Below are 20832 nucleotides of genomic sequence, written 5' to 3' on the forward strand. Positions count from 1 at the left end.
TGTTCAAAATAAATATTCAGAAACACTTTGTCATTTACGATCCTTTTTTATAGCTTTACTAATAATTGGATTACTGGCAGTTATGATGATATAAATATATATGCACACAAAATTCCAATTCTGGAAAAAGCTGTGTTTAAGCACTGAGTAGAGCTAATTTGAATACGAAATAACATTGAATGGTCTGTCACAACCAACTGCAACTTGACATTAAATAAATAATAATTTAGAATAAATCAGAAAGTCTTAAATCAGATCCGACTAAATATTACCATGAATGCAATATTCAATATTGAAAAAGATGTTTGAGAGCCCATCAATTTTAGTTAAAAAAAAAACAAAAAACTATCAATGTCCACTATTTCCAAACCAGAATGTTGACCCCGCATGGACATCCCAACAACTCTTGATTCAAATGGATGCCTACTCAGGATGGAAATGTAACTTAAATCTAACCTTTAAAATGTCCCCGATTTAAACTAATAAAAAAAATTAAATGGAAAGGATTGTTTTCTAGTTTTTCAAAAATTGAAAAGAAGATCATTACCCTAGAAACAATGACATACAATCATGTGCTTTAGAGGGGGTTTGTCACTACAACTGCTGCTATATATCTGTGAACAAGTGGCACAGGACAGCTGGTCCAACAATGTATTTGGCAAAGCACAACATATAGCCAGTCAGTCTGTGCTGTAGAATAGTACAACTAAACTAAAATTTTGAGTAATAGATGGCTGTTGATTGTTTACATGTTGACACGGTTTCACTCCAAAAACAGCTTTAATGATATGACTGAACCATCACTTGTAGTCAGTAAGGCTTCCCCCACAAGATAACAGGAGTCAACAGTGCCCTCAAGTGACCAAATAACACATAACTATTTACAAAATAGCTGGATCTATGTCTGAATACATAAAGATATTTTATTTTGCCACAAGGAAGCGTTATATCTGATCCATTTTCAAAGAATTTCTCACTTTTGATTAGTTAAAATTCATCAAGGCAATGACAAGAAGTTTTCATGATAAATTATAGCACGAGTTCTCTATCCACATGTCAAGTTCAGGAGCTCTGAAATGGGTGGATTTAAAGCAAATTTATTTCTCATTCGCAGTCTGTAAGGAACTTTCTCTACCTGAGCTGCTTTTCTCTATGGGGCCAACACACTGTACCACACACATTTTCATGGGCAAATTTAATATTATAGTCCATTCAGTCCCATATGACATGGTTTCACGCTTTTCTATTTTTCTTCTGCATTTTCTTTCCTGACAACGCCCCCTTCTGGGCTCCCTTCACCATTCCTCTGAACTGGCCCTGCAGTTTGGCTCGCTTCCTGATAAGAAACACACATAGAATGAAAACATTAATGCCATATACAAGTTCTCATTCATTCTTTTACGATAGGGTTAAAACCCGCCTGTACCTGCGATTGAGTTGGGCCTTCCTAAGGGGAATATAAGCGTATGGGTCAAGTTTTCCTGTTTTCTTCACATCCCCTTTTCCTTTCTGAGAAATAGAAAATGAAAAAAGTAATGAGAACAAGAGAACAAAAAAAAACACATTACTATTTGTTAACTTCTGTTTGTACATTCTTCTGGGCTCACCTTTGACTTATAGTCATTTCCACTATCTTTGCTGCCTACCAGGGGTCTGTGGATGCCTGACCCTCCAGCTGTGTAGAAAGAAAAAAAATGTTTCTTTAGATTGTCACAAGCCCAAATGCAACAAGACATCAGAAATGTGTTGTGCCCCCCAAGAACTCCTGCTGAAGAACCTACCAGAACATGAAGCTTTTCACAAATAATTGTTGATACTTTTTGCACAGATGTGTTACTTTTATCTTCTTCTTTTTCTCCTTTTGGCTTTTCCTTTCAGGGGTCTCACAGCGAATCAACCTTCTCCATCTAACCCTATTCTCTGTATACTCCTGTCTCACACCAACTACCTTCATACCCTCTCTCCCTACGTCCATAAATCTTCTCTCTGGTCTTCCTCGAGACCTCCTGCCTGGCAGCTCCAATTCCAGTTTTTGTCCACCAAAAGACTCACTCTCCAGCCTCTGCACATAACCGAACCATCTCAGTCTGGCTTATCTGACCTTCTCTCCAAAACATCTAATGTGCTGTTCCTCTGATAGACTCATTCCTGATCCCATCCATTCTGGTCACTGGTCCTGGTTAGAATCCTCATCTCTGCGACCTCTAGCTCTGCCTCCTGTCTTTTTGTCATTGTAACGGTTTCTAGGCCATACAGCATCGTCGATCTCCCCACTGTCTTGTACACCTTTCCTTTCATTCTGGCTGGTAGTCTTCTATTGCCTTGTAGTACCCCTGACACTTTTCTCCACCCATTCCAACCTGCTTGAACCCGTCTCTTCACCTCTTTTAAACACACTCCGCTGCTCGGTACTGTTGACCCAAAGTACCTGAAATCCTCAAACTTCTCACCGTTCCACCCAAGTCCCTCTCATTCACACATATACTGTTTTGCTGCGTCTAACTTTCATTCCTCTCCTTTCCAGCCCATAGTCCCAATATTCAAAGTCCCTAATCTCAGTCTCAGAGTCTTGCCTTTCCTCTTCTCTCTCTGCTTCCGATCACACCTTCCTCCCCTCCTTCTTTGATCTACAATAGGCCAGTTTCCATTGGTTCCGTGTAGGTCCGGTATGATCTGGTTATGTTTGATTTGCATGTTTGGTTTTAGCAAAAGTTTTAGAAGTTTAGAAGAAGGAGATGCCCTTCCTGACGCAACCCTCTGCATTTATCCGGCCTTGGGGAGATATGTTACTTTTGTAAGAAATTATATTAATCATACCTTTATATTTTAACTGCGGTTCAATGTCCATATCTTCATCAAAGTTACTATCTTGGAACTTCCTCTTCTGCAGTTTCCTCTGAAAGTGGGGGACAAAAGCAGGCTTGTGAAAGATACTAAAGAAACCGGTAAAATAACTACCTATATTTATTATAAAGTAGTGTGCTGCATAGCGGTATGAATACATACGCTTTTCACTCCAGCTTCTTCCAGGATATCATTCACCTCTCCCTCATCTGAAAGCAGGATGATAATACCATGAGTAACAGAATGTAAGGAATGGACACAGAGGCAAGCTGAACTGCTGGCACATTCCTACCTTTGTGTTTAGGATACTCTTCCCCATCCTCTCTGATGATCAGCCGTCCATCTGAAGTCACCTTGAAGCCATGCTCAGCCTTGGTGCTTTTCTTCTTCTCTGGGTTGGTGGCTACAAAAACAAGGTATCCATGTTGATTTAACTCATGCAACTATCTTTTTAAGTTGACGTGAACTGGCAGAAACAGGGATACATGTTATGATAAACATTTACCTAGCACTCTCTGGGAAACCTTGGGGTCCAAAAAGTTGAGAGGGTCATCTTCCTCTCCTTCTTTGAGCCAGGCTCGCCCCTTCTGTGGTTTTCCTGCTTTCCTCTGGGGTCGACCAGCTTTTCCTTCATCCTCTGACAAGTCACCGTCCGACTCTGCAAGAATGTCCTGGATACTGAGGGAAAAAGGAAACACGTTTGAGAGAGTGAGAATGGAATACTGGAGAAACGCTTTAAGTGACGGATTGTGCTGTGTGTTCTTCCACCTTTCACTCTTTATTTTAGGAGCCTCCTCTTCACTGTCAGAGTCGCCCTGCTCCTCTGCAGCCTGCTTCCTCCTCTTGCCGCGAGCCTCAGCTTTACGGATGTTTATGAGGACCTTGTGGTGCTCAGTGGGCAGCATGTTCTTCACCAGCTCAAACCTAGCAAAAACAGTTTACAATTTACCATGTGATACGATTGCAGTACAAATATCAGTTTTATTGGAGTTACAGGGAGCATATATAAGGTGGATAAAAGTGGCTGTCTTGGAACTGAATGCTCCTGTTTTGATTCCTGGGCTCCTCCTCGCCTTTCGAGGTGTTGTTGAGCAATAACACTGAACCCTTTACTGCTCCCCATGTGCTATTAAGTGACTGCATGTGGTTCATCCATGGGTTTAAAGCTAGAGCAATATCCTGCAAAGGCTTAATAGAGTGTTAAGAAAAAAAATGCATTGCAATGTTATCGGCCTATGTTATTCCAAAGTTACGACATTCTTGAAACTGGGGGAGGTAGATGAGATTCAGTTCGTGCATTACAGAGATAGAGAGCCCAATCTTACTGCAAAGCCAAGTTGAATGATAGTCTACCTCACTCAAAACTAATTAGATAAAAATTCCAACATCTTTAACATGACAAGGCATGTGAGCTGACTTGATAATTTGGTACATTATGACAAATTATTGAGAAAAGTGATATGAAATAAATTTTAAGTCAATGTATTTTTTTCTGTTGCGAACAAGACAGATAGACAAGACGCAATTTTTGCAAAATAAAGTGAACCCCTTACCCAAACTTCCTGATGAACTTTGTGAAGATGTTCTTTAGTTTGGTTCTGAAGTGTCTCCTCATGTCGTCTTTAATGTTCCCAATGGCCTCCATCTAAATAAAAATAGAATAGAAGTTGAAGTAGCCTCTCATTAACAGTTTCTCATGATGGATTTGGTGTTTCCATTGTATCGACAATATCCATGGTACCATGACAGTGACGTGTGATGCCAGTGTCTTTTGATCCATGATGAAGAGGATGACTTTGATGAAACCCAGGGCAGCTTTGACAATTTCCCTGGTCCGTGATCCCAGCAGTAAACAAATATTGTGCAGCAGCTGCTCCATTGTGTTCACATCTATAGAGTCTATGGATATATGTAAGTCAGATTTAGATCAGTCATAAACATAGATCCAAAACAAAGACAAATCACAAAGCTAAAACTATTGGCCCCACCTTTGTACTCAAACACCAGACGCGTCAGCGCCAACACTGTACAGGTGATCATGGTGACGGAGCCTGTTAGTCCTGCATATACCAACACCAAATACTGCTCCATGGCATCTGAAGTAGAGATGGAGTTTGGTGGATATGAAACACTCACAGTCATCATGATAGATGTGATAAAAATCTCTCCGTGCAAGGTACACATGAGGTAAAAATTAAATTTCCCACCCTGCTGTATCAACAGATTGCCCCATGATTTGTAAAAGCCTTTACTTTGCCATGCTTTGTTGCCTATACCTTAAAGCTACGGCAACTTTTTAAAAAATGTAATAAAAAAAAAAAAACTCATTAAAAGCCCAATGGGGGATCCTTGTTGAAATACCCTTTTCCTTAGAATGACTTTGAGATTAGGCAATTTATCACTATCAAATGTTGTCTGTGACAATTTGTGAAATGCAGCACAATGGTTTTTAATGCTCGGAAGATTAGCCCTGTGTGAAGAAGACGCTCAAAAAAAAGGGTACGACAGAGTGTGAGGTGAACAGAAAAAACAGTGCTTGATCAGCAGGAATAAAGCCACTGAATCAGGCTGTGGTTTAGAGACTGACTTGAAACATGTCTGGTCTTAGGTGTTATTAGAGCTCATTAAAAGTTTGCGATGGTTCCAAGTAAATGTTGGAGAGGCAAGATAGGTCCTACCTTTTGTGTTGCCATAAAAGCGGAAAAAAGCTTTTCCAATTTCCACCAGCAAATTGTACGCACTCTTACGAGCTCCCACAGATACTTCTTTGGTACATATAATCACCTGAAGGAAAGAAAAGGTTAATGAGTTATACTCTCAATGCTGGTTTTAGTGTGTGTGTGTGTGTGTGTGTGTGTGTGTGTGTGTGTGTGTGTGTGTGTGTGTGTGTGTGTGAGTGTGCACCTCTGGCAGCAGAGCTGTGATAAAGTCCTTGTGCTCCTCATCTAGTCTTTTCACAATGTGGTTCAGACAATTCAGTCTTGGCTGGGAAACACAAAAAAATTATGTTGTTATCATTGTTTATATATACAAACTATTTTAGCAAAATGTCCACTATATACTTAATCCAGGTGTTTCAGTTTCTCTCTGTGCAGTTTCTCACCCTTTTTGCTGGTGAAGAGGCATTTTTTAAATTCTCAAGCAGAACAACCTTTAGGATTTCCAAATTAGACACAACAAACAATCGACATTCATCGCTCTCTCCCCCGCACATCTCCTCTAGCACACGATACGCCTTCTTCTGTATTCCTGGCTCTTTTGTCTGGGCAAATGATAGACATGCAATAGACATAGGAGAAATATGGTTAAGCCATGAACAGATGGAAAAAAAGAAGTATAGTAAAAGAAGTATAACCATACTTCCAAGTACTTCCTGATCAACTCAAATGTCTTGGTCATGGTGTTCTGGTGTAAAAAGGGAGCCATGGCGACCATAAGGTCCAACATTGACAACCTAGGAGATTCAAATAAATCAAGGGGGAAAATAATGGAAAATAAAGTATATGATTAGAAAAGAGTATATGATTGAGAATAAAGAAAAAACACACATATCCGCTGCCTAGTTAGGGATCGGTGCGGGACCAGAAAAAACAGACTGAAAAAAAGTTTTTAAAAAGTCCGCTGTGACAGATTAAATAAATAATCTGTGCATTGGAGCCCTTTTGGTGTGTCTACTTTAACATTTTTTTTAGAAAAGAAAAATTAGCATGGAACTGTTGGATACATATGTATCCACATTCATGCCTTACCGTATGAACTCAGTGCTTTCAGTGCTACCCAGTCTCTCCGTAGCTTTTTCCAAGAATGTGACGATCATCTACAAGATTATTTCAATTAATGATGAAAAAAACTTCTCGAAAAGAGTTTTAAGATTAAGCATCAAAATATGTTTTCTATTTCTACTATTTTGGTTGTTTAAGTTATCAAAAAAACTTGCTTTAAGATAATTGAGGGGATTAGGCAATGTTAAGTACACAAGAGCAACTGACCTGTTTGTCAGTAACAGTAAGATAGACCTTGATTGTGTCAAGGACAGCCATTCTGTAGGTACCAGACTCTCCAGCTTCAGGAGGTTGGCTGTACACATTACAAAGGATGGGCAGGAAGTTCTTAGAGAAGCGGCCCACTTCAGACTTTTCCTCTTCTGCAATACAATAATAGTTACACAATTGTTAACAAGGAAAGGGATTTAAGAAAATGGCTACAGCAGTAGTTGTATACATCACAACCCACCAGTGGTGCAGCTCTTGGTGATGATAGTTCGCAGAGCTTGGCAGACAATGAGCCTCAGGGATGGACATTCGTTAATGGTCATGCCAAGTGTGCGTGCAATGACTTTGAAAGATGCCATCACGTCCAAAGCGCATGTGCAAAAACCAGGTAACATTGTCCATATCTGTGAGAACGGGGTACACACAAACAAGCTCTTCTTAACAGCTCACTATCACAGACATTATTCAGAATACAAGAGAAAGTTAAGTTCACAGGGGTGTTACCTGAAGGTGTAAGGTCTGATAGACTTTGGCTTCCAGTTTCTGTCCTGTTTGCTCTAGTTCTTCAGCTACAAAAAATGAGTTACCAGGATACATAGACAAAAGTCAACACTATCATCATATCATACCACACTAATGATAAATGTATAGACCCATGTTGCTCTTTGGGTGGGCATTTATACTTCTATGGTAGGACTTCTGTAGATGTATCACCTGCTCTGCCAAAACACTACTTGACATATGGTAAAACATGTTAGATAATCAATTTACTTCTAACAAGCATATCTGAATTACAGTGCCTTAATTAAAAAAGATAATCAATTAATGAACTTGCTAAAACACCACCCAAGAGCTCAAACCCGAGAAGTAAAGGGTAGAATAATAGATTTATAGGTGTCCATTTGGTATTATAGGTCTGACTACTACAGCTCAGACTAAATTGTTGGTTGGAGGATAGAATATGCAGGTATACAAAGCAAATAAACAAGGAGGCATTAAATCTGTATGTTAATCCTCAGTTAAATATAACAAGTACCCCTCTGCTTGAGTGTTGAGGCCAGAGGAAGGAAATAAGATGTGAAGTAGCCCAGGTTAGTGTTCTTCACGTGATCTCGAATGACTGGCACCAGCCAGCTCCTTGGGAACTCCAAGTCATCGCTGGGGAGGAACAACATGCAGTTGAAGCATAATAGGGACCATGAGACCAACTAAAGAGGAGCTTTGTGTGTGCATGTATGAGCTCTCACTCGTTGCCAGTGATGTTTAAAGGCACCGCGCCCAAGACAATTTCAGGACCCATGCTCTCCACAGCACTTCCAACAGCAAGATCCAACTCGCCACTGAAAGGGAAATTAGGGGTGGAACGTAGGTCGGCCAAAGCCTGCAGGGACTGTCCAAGAAAAAGCATAGTAAGTCAGAGTATACCCACTGACTGTACAACAGTCTCACATAAATTTGGTTCACCAAACTAAGCCCCACACAAGTGGCAATTTACCTTGGTCATGACGGGATGAGCTTGTTTTCCTGCAACTCTATAGAAGCAACTAAGTACTTGCAAAACAAAAGCCCAGGAGCCATGGAAGCGATATGACAATCCTTCTTCTACGATACTGGAACACACACATACACACAAAGATTCACTCTCATAAGTATCAAAATATAAGGGTGAAATAGAAAGTAATTATATTGCTGCTGGAGAACTGACCGAAACATTTTGCAGACATAGTAAGGATTCCCTGAAGAGGCAGTGGCAGTTATAATGCCAATTTCCTCAATGTGAGGGGCCACACATTCAGTCAACAGGATCTGCAACACATGAACACTGCAGTATTCATGATAAGATTATAATGGAAGCATGTATCTAAGGGAACACATTCCTGCAAGTAAAAGTGATATTTCCATTTGTATTTCCCAGTGACCCAGAAACCCTGTCCCAAAATTTCTCCTGAGGTACTCTGTTGGAGTTTTCAGATTTCCATTGTTTGTCGTGATCTATAAACACATTCATTTCAAGTTTGGGAAAGCAAAGCTGTACAGTGAAGAGGATAATCCATTGTGTAGGGTCCTTCAAAGTGCTCCTTAAAATTACAATGTGAGACCAATAATAATCAGGCCAGATGAATATATAAGTGTAAGGGCACTTTAGAAGTTTCATCAATGCAAACATCAAAGCAAAGCTACTTACCTTAAGTGTGTTGGTTGCCCCTGTTACCACCTGTGCATGGCGTGACAGCAGGCAGGACATGGTGGCAGAGGAGAAGCGAGGGAGGTGACCCAAACTCAGAGAACTCTGCAAACTAGACAAAGCCACAGAATGCAGTCACATCTAAACAAGAAAATGTGATTATCTCACTGATGCAGATTTTCCTCCAAACAAAATGTGAGTTACCTTGCCAAGTGAACATGTGCTTTTTCCATTACAGCCAGCCAAGCCAACAGGGGCTGCAGGTCATTCTCACTGGGCAGGTAGTCATAGAGGGCCTGGGGATGAGTGACAGCCAATTGTACTTCATGCCAAACTTCACAGTAAGACTAGACCTTTTGTAAATTCTCTCACCGTAATGATTTGTGCATTGAGTTCTGCTGACAGAGTTGAAGGATTTGGCTTCTGGCTGAACAGCCTGTGAAAGGCCTGCATGGCACCTGCGGTCACCAACTACACACAGATATACAGTTATGGACCCTACCCATATGAATGTACACAGATAAGCGTGTGGTAAAACCGACAAGTATTTTTGTGTTCTCACCACATGGCTGAGTGTCATCACTCGGAGCAGGGTCTCACAACAGGACTTGACAGCTCCCAGAGGAAAAGTCACCATCAGCTCCTTCAGAAGACCCAGAACATGGAGTGTGGTGGTATCCTCTTTACTGCCTAAGGGAGTAAAAGCCAACACTGACTAAGTTCTAGCACAATTGCATATTCATATCAGCTTGATGCCCTTCAGCACTGGCACACAATGGTGCCTCTATGTCTAACCTCCAGCCTGTTCCACTTCTTTGATGCAGAACTTGGCTGTGGATGATGCAGCGGGGTGATGTGTCGGGGCATTATCAGTGAACATAAAATCACTCCCTCTGAGAATGGAGCACACACCCTGCTGGGCTGCTTTACGCACCTGAAGAAAAATATTTCCAAAAATGAGAAAAAAAGGACATTATCTATTTCCATCTTTGCTCTCATTTAACTTTACATTCAATGAAAACAAACAAACAAGTAGACAAAGGCAGACCTTGGGCTTGCTGTGCACAGTGAAGGAGAGCAGGCTGTGGTATGCCTGAAGAGTGGATGGGTAAGTCCAAACAGATGCATCCTGTTTCCTCAACAGAGTTGCCAAGCACGACAGGATCTATTGATCATGAAAATAACCTGTATCAACACTTGTGAGTTTCACAAACAATCAATAGACTGTGAAGGCAATCTTACTCACCCATCTAAGAGCTGAAGAGCTTTCACCTTTGGCCTCTTTTGACATGACATCAATCAGAGCCTTTGCGGTGTCTGAGAACTTAGACATGAGAACAGGAGCTGGAACCCTGGGAATCAAACGAGCACATAGCATGAACAACGCTCAAAGACATTTCTTCTGGGGAATTTTACAGTTATAAGGATTATAAGGACAAAGTGTAAAACCTTTTCATGACAAGGTTGAGGAGGTAGGCCACAGCAGCCTGCGAGTCTGAAGAATCCACCACCTCTAAGGTGGTCATCTGCAACAGAGAGTGCCATGCTGCAGTTAGAGGGTTTTCATGAAAGTTTAGTGGGCATTATCATTAAAAAACCAAACAAACATTTCCCACTTGCCTGCTGTTCACATATATTTTTCTAGATAGCCATAGTGGAAACTGATGATTTTAAACACATCCATTCATCCACCTTCCCCCATTTATATAGAGCCGGGTCGTGGGGGCAGCACGGACCGCCAAGGCCCCCCGCTCCAGCTATCACCCAGCTCACACTGTACCCAACCCTTTTGGCCCTCCCTGTGGGTAGTAAGCCCAGAGGAAGAGGGACCCATGTCGTTCCTTCAGGCTGTGCCTGGCCGAGCCCCATGGGTGAAGGCCCGGCCACCAGGCACTCGTCAGTGACCCCGAGAGGGCCCCGGTGACCCATGTCCAGACAAGGGAAAACTGGGTCAAAGGATTGTCTTCTTCATGGGGGTCTTCTGAGCCACACTTTGTCTGGTCCCTCCCCTGGGACCTGTTTGCCTTGGGTGACTCTTGTAGGGGCATAAAGCCCCTGACAACATAGCTCCCAGGATCACTGGGATGCGCAAACCCCTCCATCGTGGTAAGGTGGCAGCTCACAGATATTTTACACACTAACTCTCAAACACATCAGAATATAAAATGTTTATCTGGTATTACTTACTTTGCTGGTTATTGTCATTTGAAAAACAGAATAAACTTGCATTTTCAGAAATGACTGGCCTGCTATTTAAGATAATCCCTTACCAAAGCAGCAAAGTATTCAGTTTCTGTTTCCTTCCCCCCTTGGCTTCGAATCACTTCAGTTACTGCTGCCAGCACTGCACAGATCTGGAAGGCACATTGGCAAACATGACATCTTAAACAACCAGTTAGATGTTTGATGGAACTCCTTAAATGTATTCCTTTCTCAACGGTTCAGTGGCTTTGTGACATTAAGTACCTCTTTGTGAGCAGCTGAATTGGACTCCCAGAAGTGTTGCACCTTTCTGAAAGTCAAATTGGAGCAATCTGACAAGCCACTGAGGAAAGTGCCAGAGCTTCTATCTGACAAGGCTTTATCTGGCTCATCTTCCATTTGTTCATCTTTCTGACCACCATCGTTGAGTTCCAAAGGGCCTCTTTGCAACTCATCGTGAAGCTTTAGGGCATCAACCGTGAGATCACTTTTACCTGCAAGTACATTTGTTAAAAGGTCAGGCTAAATCACACATTATGGTCCAGTAATTTCAAAATATGCTTTAGATTTGAACTAGTTTTAAATTTAATGAACAATCTTTCTTATTCTTAAGAAAGATGATGTTGTATACACACAGACAAAATGAACACATAACATTTAAGCAAACAATTATCTGGTTAAAAATGGGTTTCAGTCACAATGAAATAACCACCAGCTTGTCTTATTGATAGTCAAAATAAACATTACAACTGAAAGCCAAAATTTGATCCTAATATTACAAATCTATACATACACAGACTGACCACTACATTATTTGATTTAAGTATATCTTAATATAGTTGGTAATCTGTATTATGGTGGTACATCTGAAGAGTATTACTAATACTTAAGTGAGTAACTGTATTACAAAGGTTGTACTTTAAAGTAGTGTTGAAGGTATTTGCTGGAGGCTGAAGTTTTGGCAACGCAGCCTATTTACATCTGAGGTAGAGTGCCAGAAACAGTAATGAATAAAAAGTGTGCCATTAAAACAATTCTACCTTTAGAATATCAAATGTAAACCTTTATTGCACTTCCATACTTTGACCAACTGTAAGATTTACAAGTTTTGTAAAAATGAGTGATTAAATCAATGCCGAAGCCAAAACACGTGCCAAAGAACACTTTGAGCCTCTCCTACAGAACGACGATATGATCACAAAAGGTTCGTTGTTTCTATATTATTCACGTATCCATATTATGTAATTCTAAAGATTTAATCTGACAAGCGACAAATTGCGACTGTCACTGCAATAATACACGGCTAAAATGTTGTTAAAAATGAATTGACAAGTTTTAAGGCTCTAGCCGATAAGTAAACAAAACAGATGGTTAGGGAATTCTGTGCTAGTACTTTCTTGCTAACTTTAGCTTAAGTTAGCTGCAGCTGCAGACCCACGTGTGGATGGGAACCTACCGGTGGGTCGGCTAAAGTAGCGGCTTTTAGCAGCTTGTCGAAAGCGACTGGTCTGCGGATTTGAATCGCTGCTGTGTCCCTTCTTCCATCGTTTGAGCTTAGAGGCTGTTCCAGATCGAAGCTTCCCCGACTTAGCCATTTTCGGGGGTTGAGAATATCACGCTGCTCCGACAGCGTGATCAGTCACAGACGACTCTGTCGCTTAGCAGATGACGTCATTTTCACTCGAGTCACCAGCAGGGGCGCTTTCCGACAGAAACACGACACCATGACCGTCTCCATGACAGCAAATCATCAGCTGATCCGCGAACACAGTGAACCGTCTGATGCCTGTTTTTTTTTATAAATCTGCTCATTCTCTTAATCCTAATCCGATCTGTATATGTCGAATCTCTCCATAATAGAGATTTTTTTCAGTGTCCCACCTGTCATGCAGTGGCCATGTCACACGCAACATTATTTATAACATAAGATATATAATTTCTGAAGTGCATCCCAACCACCTTTCTGACTTGTGATTCTTCACCATAGAGATGATTCCAAATGGAAGTTTAATACAATCTCCCCCAACATTTTTTTTGTTTTTGTTTGCTGTTGTGAATTTCTTTAAAAAATCAGAGAGCAGAAAAAAGAAAAATAGGACAAAAATCATTACTTTACAATGTAAAATAATGATGGATGTCTCATTTTTATTTAATTTTTATTTCATTTTTCAGGGATGGGCAAACTACGGCCCATGGGTCACATCCAGCCCGTTGGTCTTTTTAATCTAGCCCACCAAGATTGGTACAGAATTAATACTTAATGTGAATGATTGGATCAATGAATGTGGGGGCTCATACAGGAGATTATTTCATTTTTGGAGCTACGTGAGAGAACTTGAGAATTTTCCTGAGCTGAATGACACAGATTAGGTTTGTGATTTAGCCTTTACTGTGGACATACTGACATGCATGAATGAGCTTGACATGAAGCTACAAGGGAAAACCCGGTTTGTGCATGAAATGCAAGCAAACGTCAGTCTTCAAAACCAAGCTGGTTTTATTTTCAAAGCAAATGTCAGATGAGTCTGAAATATACTGTCAACAAATGCTTTTTTTTTTTTTTTTTTTTTTTAGATGTATCAAATCTTATGGTGACCCGGTCAATCTATCAAGCTTTAAAAGTTAATGCAACCCTTGAGCCAAAAGCTTTGCCCACCCCTGCTCTAAATAGTAGTACTGCTTTAAGATGTACCTTTAATAACCCATCTCTACAGAGGATTATAGCATGTGTGAGTAATTAAGGATCCAGACCAATTAACTTAAATTTATTGCATTTATTGACAAGTAAGTACAATAAGCCTTATACCTGTACATTGAAAATGACATGATGGTGTCTTGTTTAGATCAAAGAGATTGACATAAATCCATTCTTCTCTTATTGCCTTTCAAGACTGTACCACCGTCATGTTCCATATTGATCGTGGCATTATAGTTGCACAGTTTGGTGACAAACAACAAAAGGTACATTGAGACACATTCACTCTATTTCTTAAATAATTTGACATAAATATATACATAAAAATGTAAAGTGGATTAACCTTATGAGGTACTCAGGTTCCATCCCTTTGTAAATGAGCACAATTGCAAACACACATGAATAAAAACAACAGTGCAGGGACTGATGGACAATGATGTCCACACAAATGGACAAACACTGGGATGTGCATCTTAGGATTCTACTTGTTATCTAAAGTGTTTCAGTGCATTTTGATACCCTTAGTTTATATCTAGAAAAAGAAAAAATATACAAAAAGAGCAATATAAAAGTAACATATTTATATAAAAATGTATGCAAAATTCCACTGCATTGCCTACTGGTTAATCATTTCAAGCCTCATCTGTTTGTCGCCTCATACTTTTCATCTTCCTCAGTTCGCCATAACTGCAGGATTCATATTGATAATCACTTGAACAACAAAGTCCTTCTGGATTTTAGTATCTTGCAAACGAGTATTATCAGTCAGGAGTTTCCCTGAAAAAAACCACCTTTGTCGAGACACATCAATTTCTTCTTTTGCTTCCAACTGCTTTTTCAGCTGAGCAATGGAGTCTGCCATGCTGGCTGTCAAACGCACGTCCTCTCCTGAGAAATCAAACACACATGAACACATTTCTGAGAAGCCCAAGAAAAACTGAAAGAACATCTGTTACCGTACCTATCAGAATTAAATGTCATGACATACCATATTCATGATGAGGATAGCAATGCATATATATTTAAAATACATTAGAATAGAATATTAAGATTTATTTAGAACATAAAATTATATAAATTAACATTGTGTATTGATGCTATGATGCTCTCAATGGATGTTTTGTACCTGTTGACAATCGCACCCGCAACTGGAACTCATTCCTGCACGGGGGAGCTTGTGCTTGTTTTAGTCCAGCTTCAGAGACTTTGCTTTCACTGGATGTTTCAGTGATGAGGTTGACAGGTGGGGCTAAGGTGTAAGCTGGGAGCTGGTAGCGGTTTCCCAGTTCATCGTAACTCTCTGTCAGAGAGCCTGCAGAGGGAGATATAGTAATTTTCAACAAGTTTTAGAAACATGTATCTGAAACAACAACGCCACTGACTTTAAAACATTTCTTTACTGCATATAATACAGTTAAAATAATCCTTTATTTGTCCTATATTTGAGAAATTATTTTTTATAAACTGGGGAAAATTTGATACCATCATGTTGACATATATATATATCTAAGAAAAAACAGCATAATCATTGAAATGTGAAGGTACCAAGCAAAAACATTGCAGCATGTGCAAATGTTTTTTCCAACTCAGTCTGTCATGACTTCCTGTGTACCAATCCATTCACAGCAGTCACGCAGGACTGCAACTATTATGTAACTGTAACAGCACTAATCTCTAGATAACTGATGCATGAGACTCTGCGAACTGTCCTTGGACATTTTGAGAATTAAAACATTGTCTTATGCATCATTCAAGCTCGAAGCTTAACAATTCCTAACTGGATGAAGAATATTTCCAAACTCATGCGTGCCTCACTGGCCAGTGTGTGAACATGCATGCAGATAGTTTAATACCATGTGGCAGAGTAATGCAGGCTCCATCCACTATGGCCTGTGCTAGCTCCAGGTCATTGCACTCTGCAGCCAGGGCTGCAGCCCTGAGTGCATCCCAGATCTCTTTCCGTCCGTCAAAGGCAGGAGCTGTATCCCAGAACTCATCCCTCTTACTCCTCAGTTGGCCCTCCGTCATCGGATATTCACTCTTCCATTTCGGACGCTCTTTCTTAAGAGGCTCATTGCGTCCTGATATGGGAGAAAAAGGCAGTTTTAAATGTGATTTGTGGCCTGTTACGCAATGTAGACAGCTAATTAACTTGGGTATTTTCTGTTGTATTCATGGTAAGTCTTTTTCCATCTCTTTAATTGTAATGACAGAGGGGTGTAAAAAATGGGAGAATATCTTTAAGGAGGCTAAAAGGTTAGCTTTAAGAAGACAGTAAATCATTTATTGCCACATTCTTAAATTTCTTCTCAATGTACTGATTTTATCAACTCAATGGTAGAACAATATCAAAATGCGTGTCCTGACATGGACATGGTTGTTCTGGGATGCTCTCAAGCCTCTAACTCCACCTTCACATATTCATAGAGCTCTATTGATAAGAACACTAACTGAATAAAACATCAACACTTCCGTGACTCAGACACCACCTTTGCAAAAATGTTTGGGGAACTCACAGGGAGACAATGTGACTTATACCCCAGTACATTTACGTACAAATGAAAAAACTCAATTCAAAACTTATCTAGTCTCTATTTGACCACATTTGTAAACATATAAATGAGCACATACAACAGGTCCAATTTCTTAATAATGTAAATCTTTGTAATTTGTTCAAAGTGTCAAGAAATGCTCTTAAAAGGGTTGCCACAAGTTAGTTGTAACAGTTTTTGTGGGTGATTTGGACAACAGCAATCAAAATGATATCACTCATAACATTCAATTTTACCAGCTGAACAAGACGGTTAACTTGACTATTGAGAGAACTAAATCAAAGTGATTAATAATGATGGTGCTGTGGATTACTGCAGAAAAAAGTAACATCCATGTGTGCTGGCGTACATTCACACACTCTTGGCTTGCGGGAAGTAATCTGGTTCCACATAACAGGATTATTCTGTCTCTATCCCAGATGTCATTGGTTGGAAAGCTGAGCATGCTCTGGCCAATGAAAAGCAGCACAAACATCAATGGACAAATAAGTTTACCTCATCAAAACCAGAGAATGCAGATCCATCATAAAAACAGATATTTGGATCTATGTAAAAAAAAAATGCATGACTGCTATAATCTCACATCATTATTTGCATTTGAATTTGGATAAATGGTAAAATCCTCTATTTGCAAAATATCTGACAAAGAATGACCAGATGTCTAACCCAAATAAATAAAACATGGCAGATTTCTAAAGAATCTCAACAAAGAAACAGGCAAATCACAGCAACCTTGGCAGAAAATTTCAATTTATGTAATCTGGACTCAGCAGTTCTGTGTATAATAGTGTACGCATGACTGGTTAAGATAAAAAATCAAACAATGAATAAATAAAAACAGGGATTTATGAATATGATTTCATGACCGCATATGTGCAGACATTTAAATGAAATAATGGATCAAATAATCGATATCCAATAAATGACAATATCTTACAATTCTGGATGTGGATCTATGTAAAAGGCAGAGACTGCAGTGCCTTCCAAAAAATGACTGAAGTTGGGGTCTCTTACATCATTATTTGGTAAGCAGTTCTATACTTTCATCAAGCCGTATTTTTTGATTGCATGGCATCTGAAAAGCACATTTTATGTTTGGCTTAAACTGTCTGTCAAACACCTGCACTCATGGTTCACTGGAATCCAAATCAAACCACTGGGCCAAGGGGGACAAGGAGATAATTTCAAGTTAAAAAGAATGTGGTGAAGATGAGCAACCAATATAAGAAAACTGTAAAGATTCAGTATCAATTAAAACAGAGAGATGAACAATACAATGGATGATAAACTATAGGAGTTTACAGTAATCGTCCCAACTTTACATTTTTCAACATGCCAATATTCATAATATATTTTTGGATTATACAAGTTATAAGAATCAGGTGGATGTTTTACTCCCATCGTGAGATTTGTGAGATTGCCGTGCACCGGCTTGAACAGCTTTGATTACGTGTCCTCAGACATATGTCCTGATACCAGGAATTAAAGCTTTACAAATTCAAATGAAGTTGATAGATCGCATCGTTTTTTCATCACATGTACACTGAATGACGAGCACGACTGAGCTGCATATATTCAATCAAATAGTCACTTCACTCGTAATAGTCTATTCTTGATGAATTTCTAATGAATTTCTAATATTCTAATGAATTGGAACAAAAATATTTACAACTCAGCATATATCAATAGCAATTTGAGCCACATTATTCCATTTCTACTTGTCCTGTTCAATCTACAAATGTAGCATAAATGTGCCTGATTGTTTCCATCTGAACCACACACAAGAAAACAGAGAATGAGGAAAGTATTTCTTTCAAAGACACAAAGATTTATACTTACTTTTCAGCAAAATCTTAAAAGGTGTATTTGGGGCATGATAGTAGTTGCACTCCCTGGAGTTAGGTACTCCCATAGTGGCTTTGTATCAAAGATTTGTTGTGACTCAAACTACATCCAAAGTCTGCATTAATGTGCTTCGCCGACTGATGCCTCGTCGTTTTCAGCTGATCAACAGCTACCTATACTAGACTCAGTCTAGTGCAGAGCTCAGTTTACCAGAATAATGCTTCCTGCGTCACTTAAAAATGACTCCCCCTTCACTTGAATCCTGTTCTAATAACAAATCGGTGGCAACCCAAAAATAACACAGGATCAGTTCATGGAAAGCAGTTCCATAATAAGGTGAGAATACATGAAGCGTGCCCTCAGTAGAAGGTTGTCTCTTTACACAAGAGACCTAATCCTATCAATTCTATTTCGAGACAGGATACAAATACCCAAAGGCAACATGTTAAACCTATTAGCCTACAATAAATCCTTGTCAGATTATTAAAGTATGTTTGAAAGACAAGCCTCTGTGCTTCTGAAAACTGCCCACCAATAGGTGAGTATTTATTCGTTACTTATTTGTTATTTGTTACTCAGAAGCTCCTGTCCCACAAATAGCAGATGGGCTGGGCATCACCTAGGGCTATTATCCCCACAAGGATTTGGGACTATGACCATGATCTTATATCATGCCTGAAAGACGCTTCATATGTTTGGGGTTGAAATTTTTATTTTGGAGCAGATTGACATGAGACAAGTAATGCAATAAGTAGGTCAAACTTGTGTGGCAAATCTCTGCAGGCTGCTGCTACTGCTGCTCAAAGCATTATTAGGGGGAATCAATCTTTGCTTACACCATGGAGTTTACTTGAACACTGAATTTTTATTTTGTTTATTTAAGGAAAAGCAGTCTCATCAGGGTGACCTTCAGACACATGAGGCCCGAACTTTGACACCTGAAACTGTGAGCTGCAATAGAACAAACCATGTAGCTGGAAAGAAGCAATATTCTTTGCTGGCACTTTACATTTTTAAAAGAACCAATTAATCTTTAATACTTCGCTTGATAGTCTTTCCAACCAGAGTTATACATGACAAGCATGTTTCCTCTGCACAGTTCAGCCACAACATCTTGATGCAAATAAGGAAACATTTCGATCTTGCATGGATCATGAACTAAACTAATTTCCCCTTTACAATAATGAAGCAATCCATTCGGTTACACACTTGAGGATGACATGCAACACAGGGGTCTATGTCGCATAGGGTTCCCATGGTCTTTGATCTCACAACACTTTCCAAATAGATATTACACAAATGGTTTCATTACACAATGTCTAGTTTAACACTTGTTAAACACATCTATGGGGATGCTCTGGTGAGCTGATCTACACTTTCTCCGCTCTTACCTCCTCGTTTTTTGCTCCGTGTCGAGCCTTGAACACTTCCTTGTCCATCCGTCCTACTCCTCCCCACGCAGCCTCCCATCACTGTCCCTACATGTCAAACCAAGAGGACACGGAATCAGCCTCGTTGCAGTGTTCAATTGGGCCGTTTACTCGGTCGTTACAAATAAAACACCGCTGATGTAAAAGTTGAACGGAATACAGCGGGACTGCATGATCGGGGAATAATGACAGCTCAGCACTCCTTGTTCCAGCGAGGTCAAAGGAGCGGCGATGTTTACGTCACGTGTTCAACGTCACATGTATTGCCAGCTGACCGGGGCACGCGCCAGCTCCCTGTGCCCCCCGAGCAGGGTTTGTATTAGATAGTTTAATTTGAACACAAAAGACCTATCGCTTCTAATGCAATAAAATATACCATACTATTGAAATGTTAAAAGGTGCTCCTTTACGTCACTTCAATAAATTCTTCAAGAAATCATGACATTTGTATTCGCCTACCGGAAATCCAGTCCGCTAAGTGATGCATTCGCCTGCAGTTTGCCTGCCACATCCAAACTGGTTCAAGGTATAGGTTTGGCTCGGTTTTGACCCGACGGACTCCGGCAGTAGACCCGAGTTGGCAGGTTAAAGGCTGTAAAGTAGGAACATTGAGTCTTTGCTGCGAATCTGGACCTTCGGGAAATCTTCACGGCTTTTAGAACAACGTTGCAATCGATTTTTATTTGTCTTTTTTCCTCCCCGAATTATGACGAGAGCTCTCTAAACCGTTAGCAATGATCCGAACAACGAATTAAACCCTTTAAACCTTTGCGCATGCGTACCACGGTCCAAGCTGTCGAGGTTTGTCAAGGGGAAAACAGCACATTTGGATCCAGGCTATAAACATAAAGTTCCCCTGTGTACATCCAGTGCAGGTTGTCAACATATAAAATTAATATGTAGAATATTAATATATATTTGGTTATTACAATTTAACAACTTAAATAGCAAAACAGAGACATGGCTTAGAATAGGTATTTTGTCAAGATAACCTTGATCAAACTAAACGAAAAAAGGACCTTTTACCATGAAGGCATAGACTACTACGTGTTACTGAGGGTTAATATAGTTTCCACATAAATACAGA

At 39.9% G+C, this 20832-nt stretch overlaps 2 protein-coding genes across 3 annotated transcripts; both read right to left on the reverse strand.

Annotated features, from left to right (window-relative positions):
- Positions 1-761: 761 nt before the first annotated feature.
- On the reverse strand, positions 762-12883 carry rrp12 (ribosomal RNA processing 12 homolog). The gene is made up of 34 exons (XM_086169351.1): positions 12680-12883; positions 11488-11717; positions 11292-11375; positions 10471-10547; positions 10268-10373; positions 10070-10186; positions 9817-9955; positions 9584-9711; positions 9394-9492; positions 9226-9317; positions 9022-9133; positions 8542-8642; positions 8332-8446; positions 8084-8226; positions 7873-7994; positions 7341-7405; positions 7078-7240; positions 6834-6988; positions 6594-6661; positions 6205-6298; positions 5948-6106; positions 5749-5829; positions 5523-5628; positions 4833-4940; positions 4586-4743; positions 4398-4489; positions 3613-3768; positions 3350-3522; positions 3137-3247; positions 3007-3053; positions 2818-2896; positions 1608-1675; positions 1427-1509; positions 762-1336 (listed from the first exon to the last, which is right to left on the reverse strand). Exons 1-34 carry the CDS (start codon positions 12816-12818, stop codon positions 1234-1236), a joined length of 3873 nt encoding a protein of 1290 aa, XP_086025477.1. The 5' UTR covers positions 12819-12883; the 3' UTR covers positions 762-1233.
- A 1099-nt stretch (positions 12884-13982) lies between these two features.
- On the reverse strand, positions 13983-20512 carry ubtd1a (ubiquitin domain containing 1a). 2 transcript variants are annotated; one of them, XM_086169377.1, is made up of 5 exons: positions 20205-20512; positions 19707-19793; positions 15772-15999; positions 15045-15230; positions 13983-14806 (listed from the first exon to the last, which is right to left on the reverse strand). In XM_086169377.1, exons 1-5 carry the CDS (start codon positions 20254-20256, stop codon positions 14592-14594), a joined length of 768 nt encoding a protein of 255 aa, XP_086025503.1. In that variant the 5' UTR covers positions 20257-20512; the 3' UTR covers positions 13983-14591. The 2 variants fall into 2 exon arrangements, with proteins under 2 accessions (XP_086025503.1, XP_086025510.1); XM_086169384.1 differs by lacking the exons at positions 19707-19793; positions 20205-20512 and adding an exon at positions 18310-19646.
- Between the last annotated feature and the right edge of the window lie 320 nt (positions 20513-20832).

The sequence above is a fragment of the Fistularia commersonii genome, chromosome 2, assembly GCF_037954325.1.
Source record: "Fistularia commersonii isolate RoL2024-O1a breed Wild chromosome 2, RoL_Fcom_v1.0, whole genome shotgun sequence".
NCBI classification, from domain to species: domain Eukaryota; kingdom Metazoa; phylum Chordata; class Actinopteri; order Syngnathiformes; family Fistulariidae; genus Fistularia; species Fistularia commersonii.

Bases quoted from the DNA above. Each gene is read 5' to 3' on its own strand.
- rrp12 (XM_086169351.1), bottom strand. From the start codon at position 12,818: ATGGCTAAGTCGGGGAAGCTTCGATCTGGAACAGCCTCTAAGCTCAAA. The intron at 9,956-10,069 runs GTCTGCCTTTGT...ATTTTTCTTCAG, and splicing joins CTGTGCACAGCAAGCCCAAG to GTGCGTAAAGCAGCCCAGCA. The intron at 1,676-2,817 runs GTATGATTAATA...CTTTCTACACAG, and splicing joins ACCGCAGTTAAAATATAAAG to CTGGAGGGTCAGGCATCCAC.
- ubtd1a (XM_086169377.1), bottom strand. From the start codon at position 20,256: ATGTGGCAGGCAAACTGCAGGCGAATGCATCACTTAGCGGACTGGATT. The intron at 19,794-20,204 runs GTAGGCGAATAC...TTTGACATGTAG, and splicing joins CTTAGCGGACTGGATTTCCG to GGACAGTGATGGGAGGCTGC. The intron at 14,807-15,044 runs GTACAAAACATC...TTGATTTCTCAG, and splicing joins GCGGGTGCGATTGTCAACAG to GAGAGGACGTGCGTTTGACA.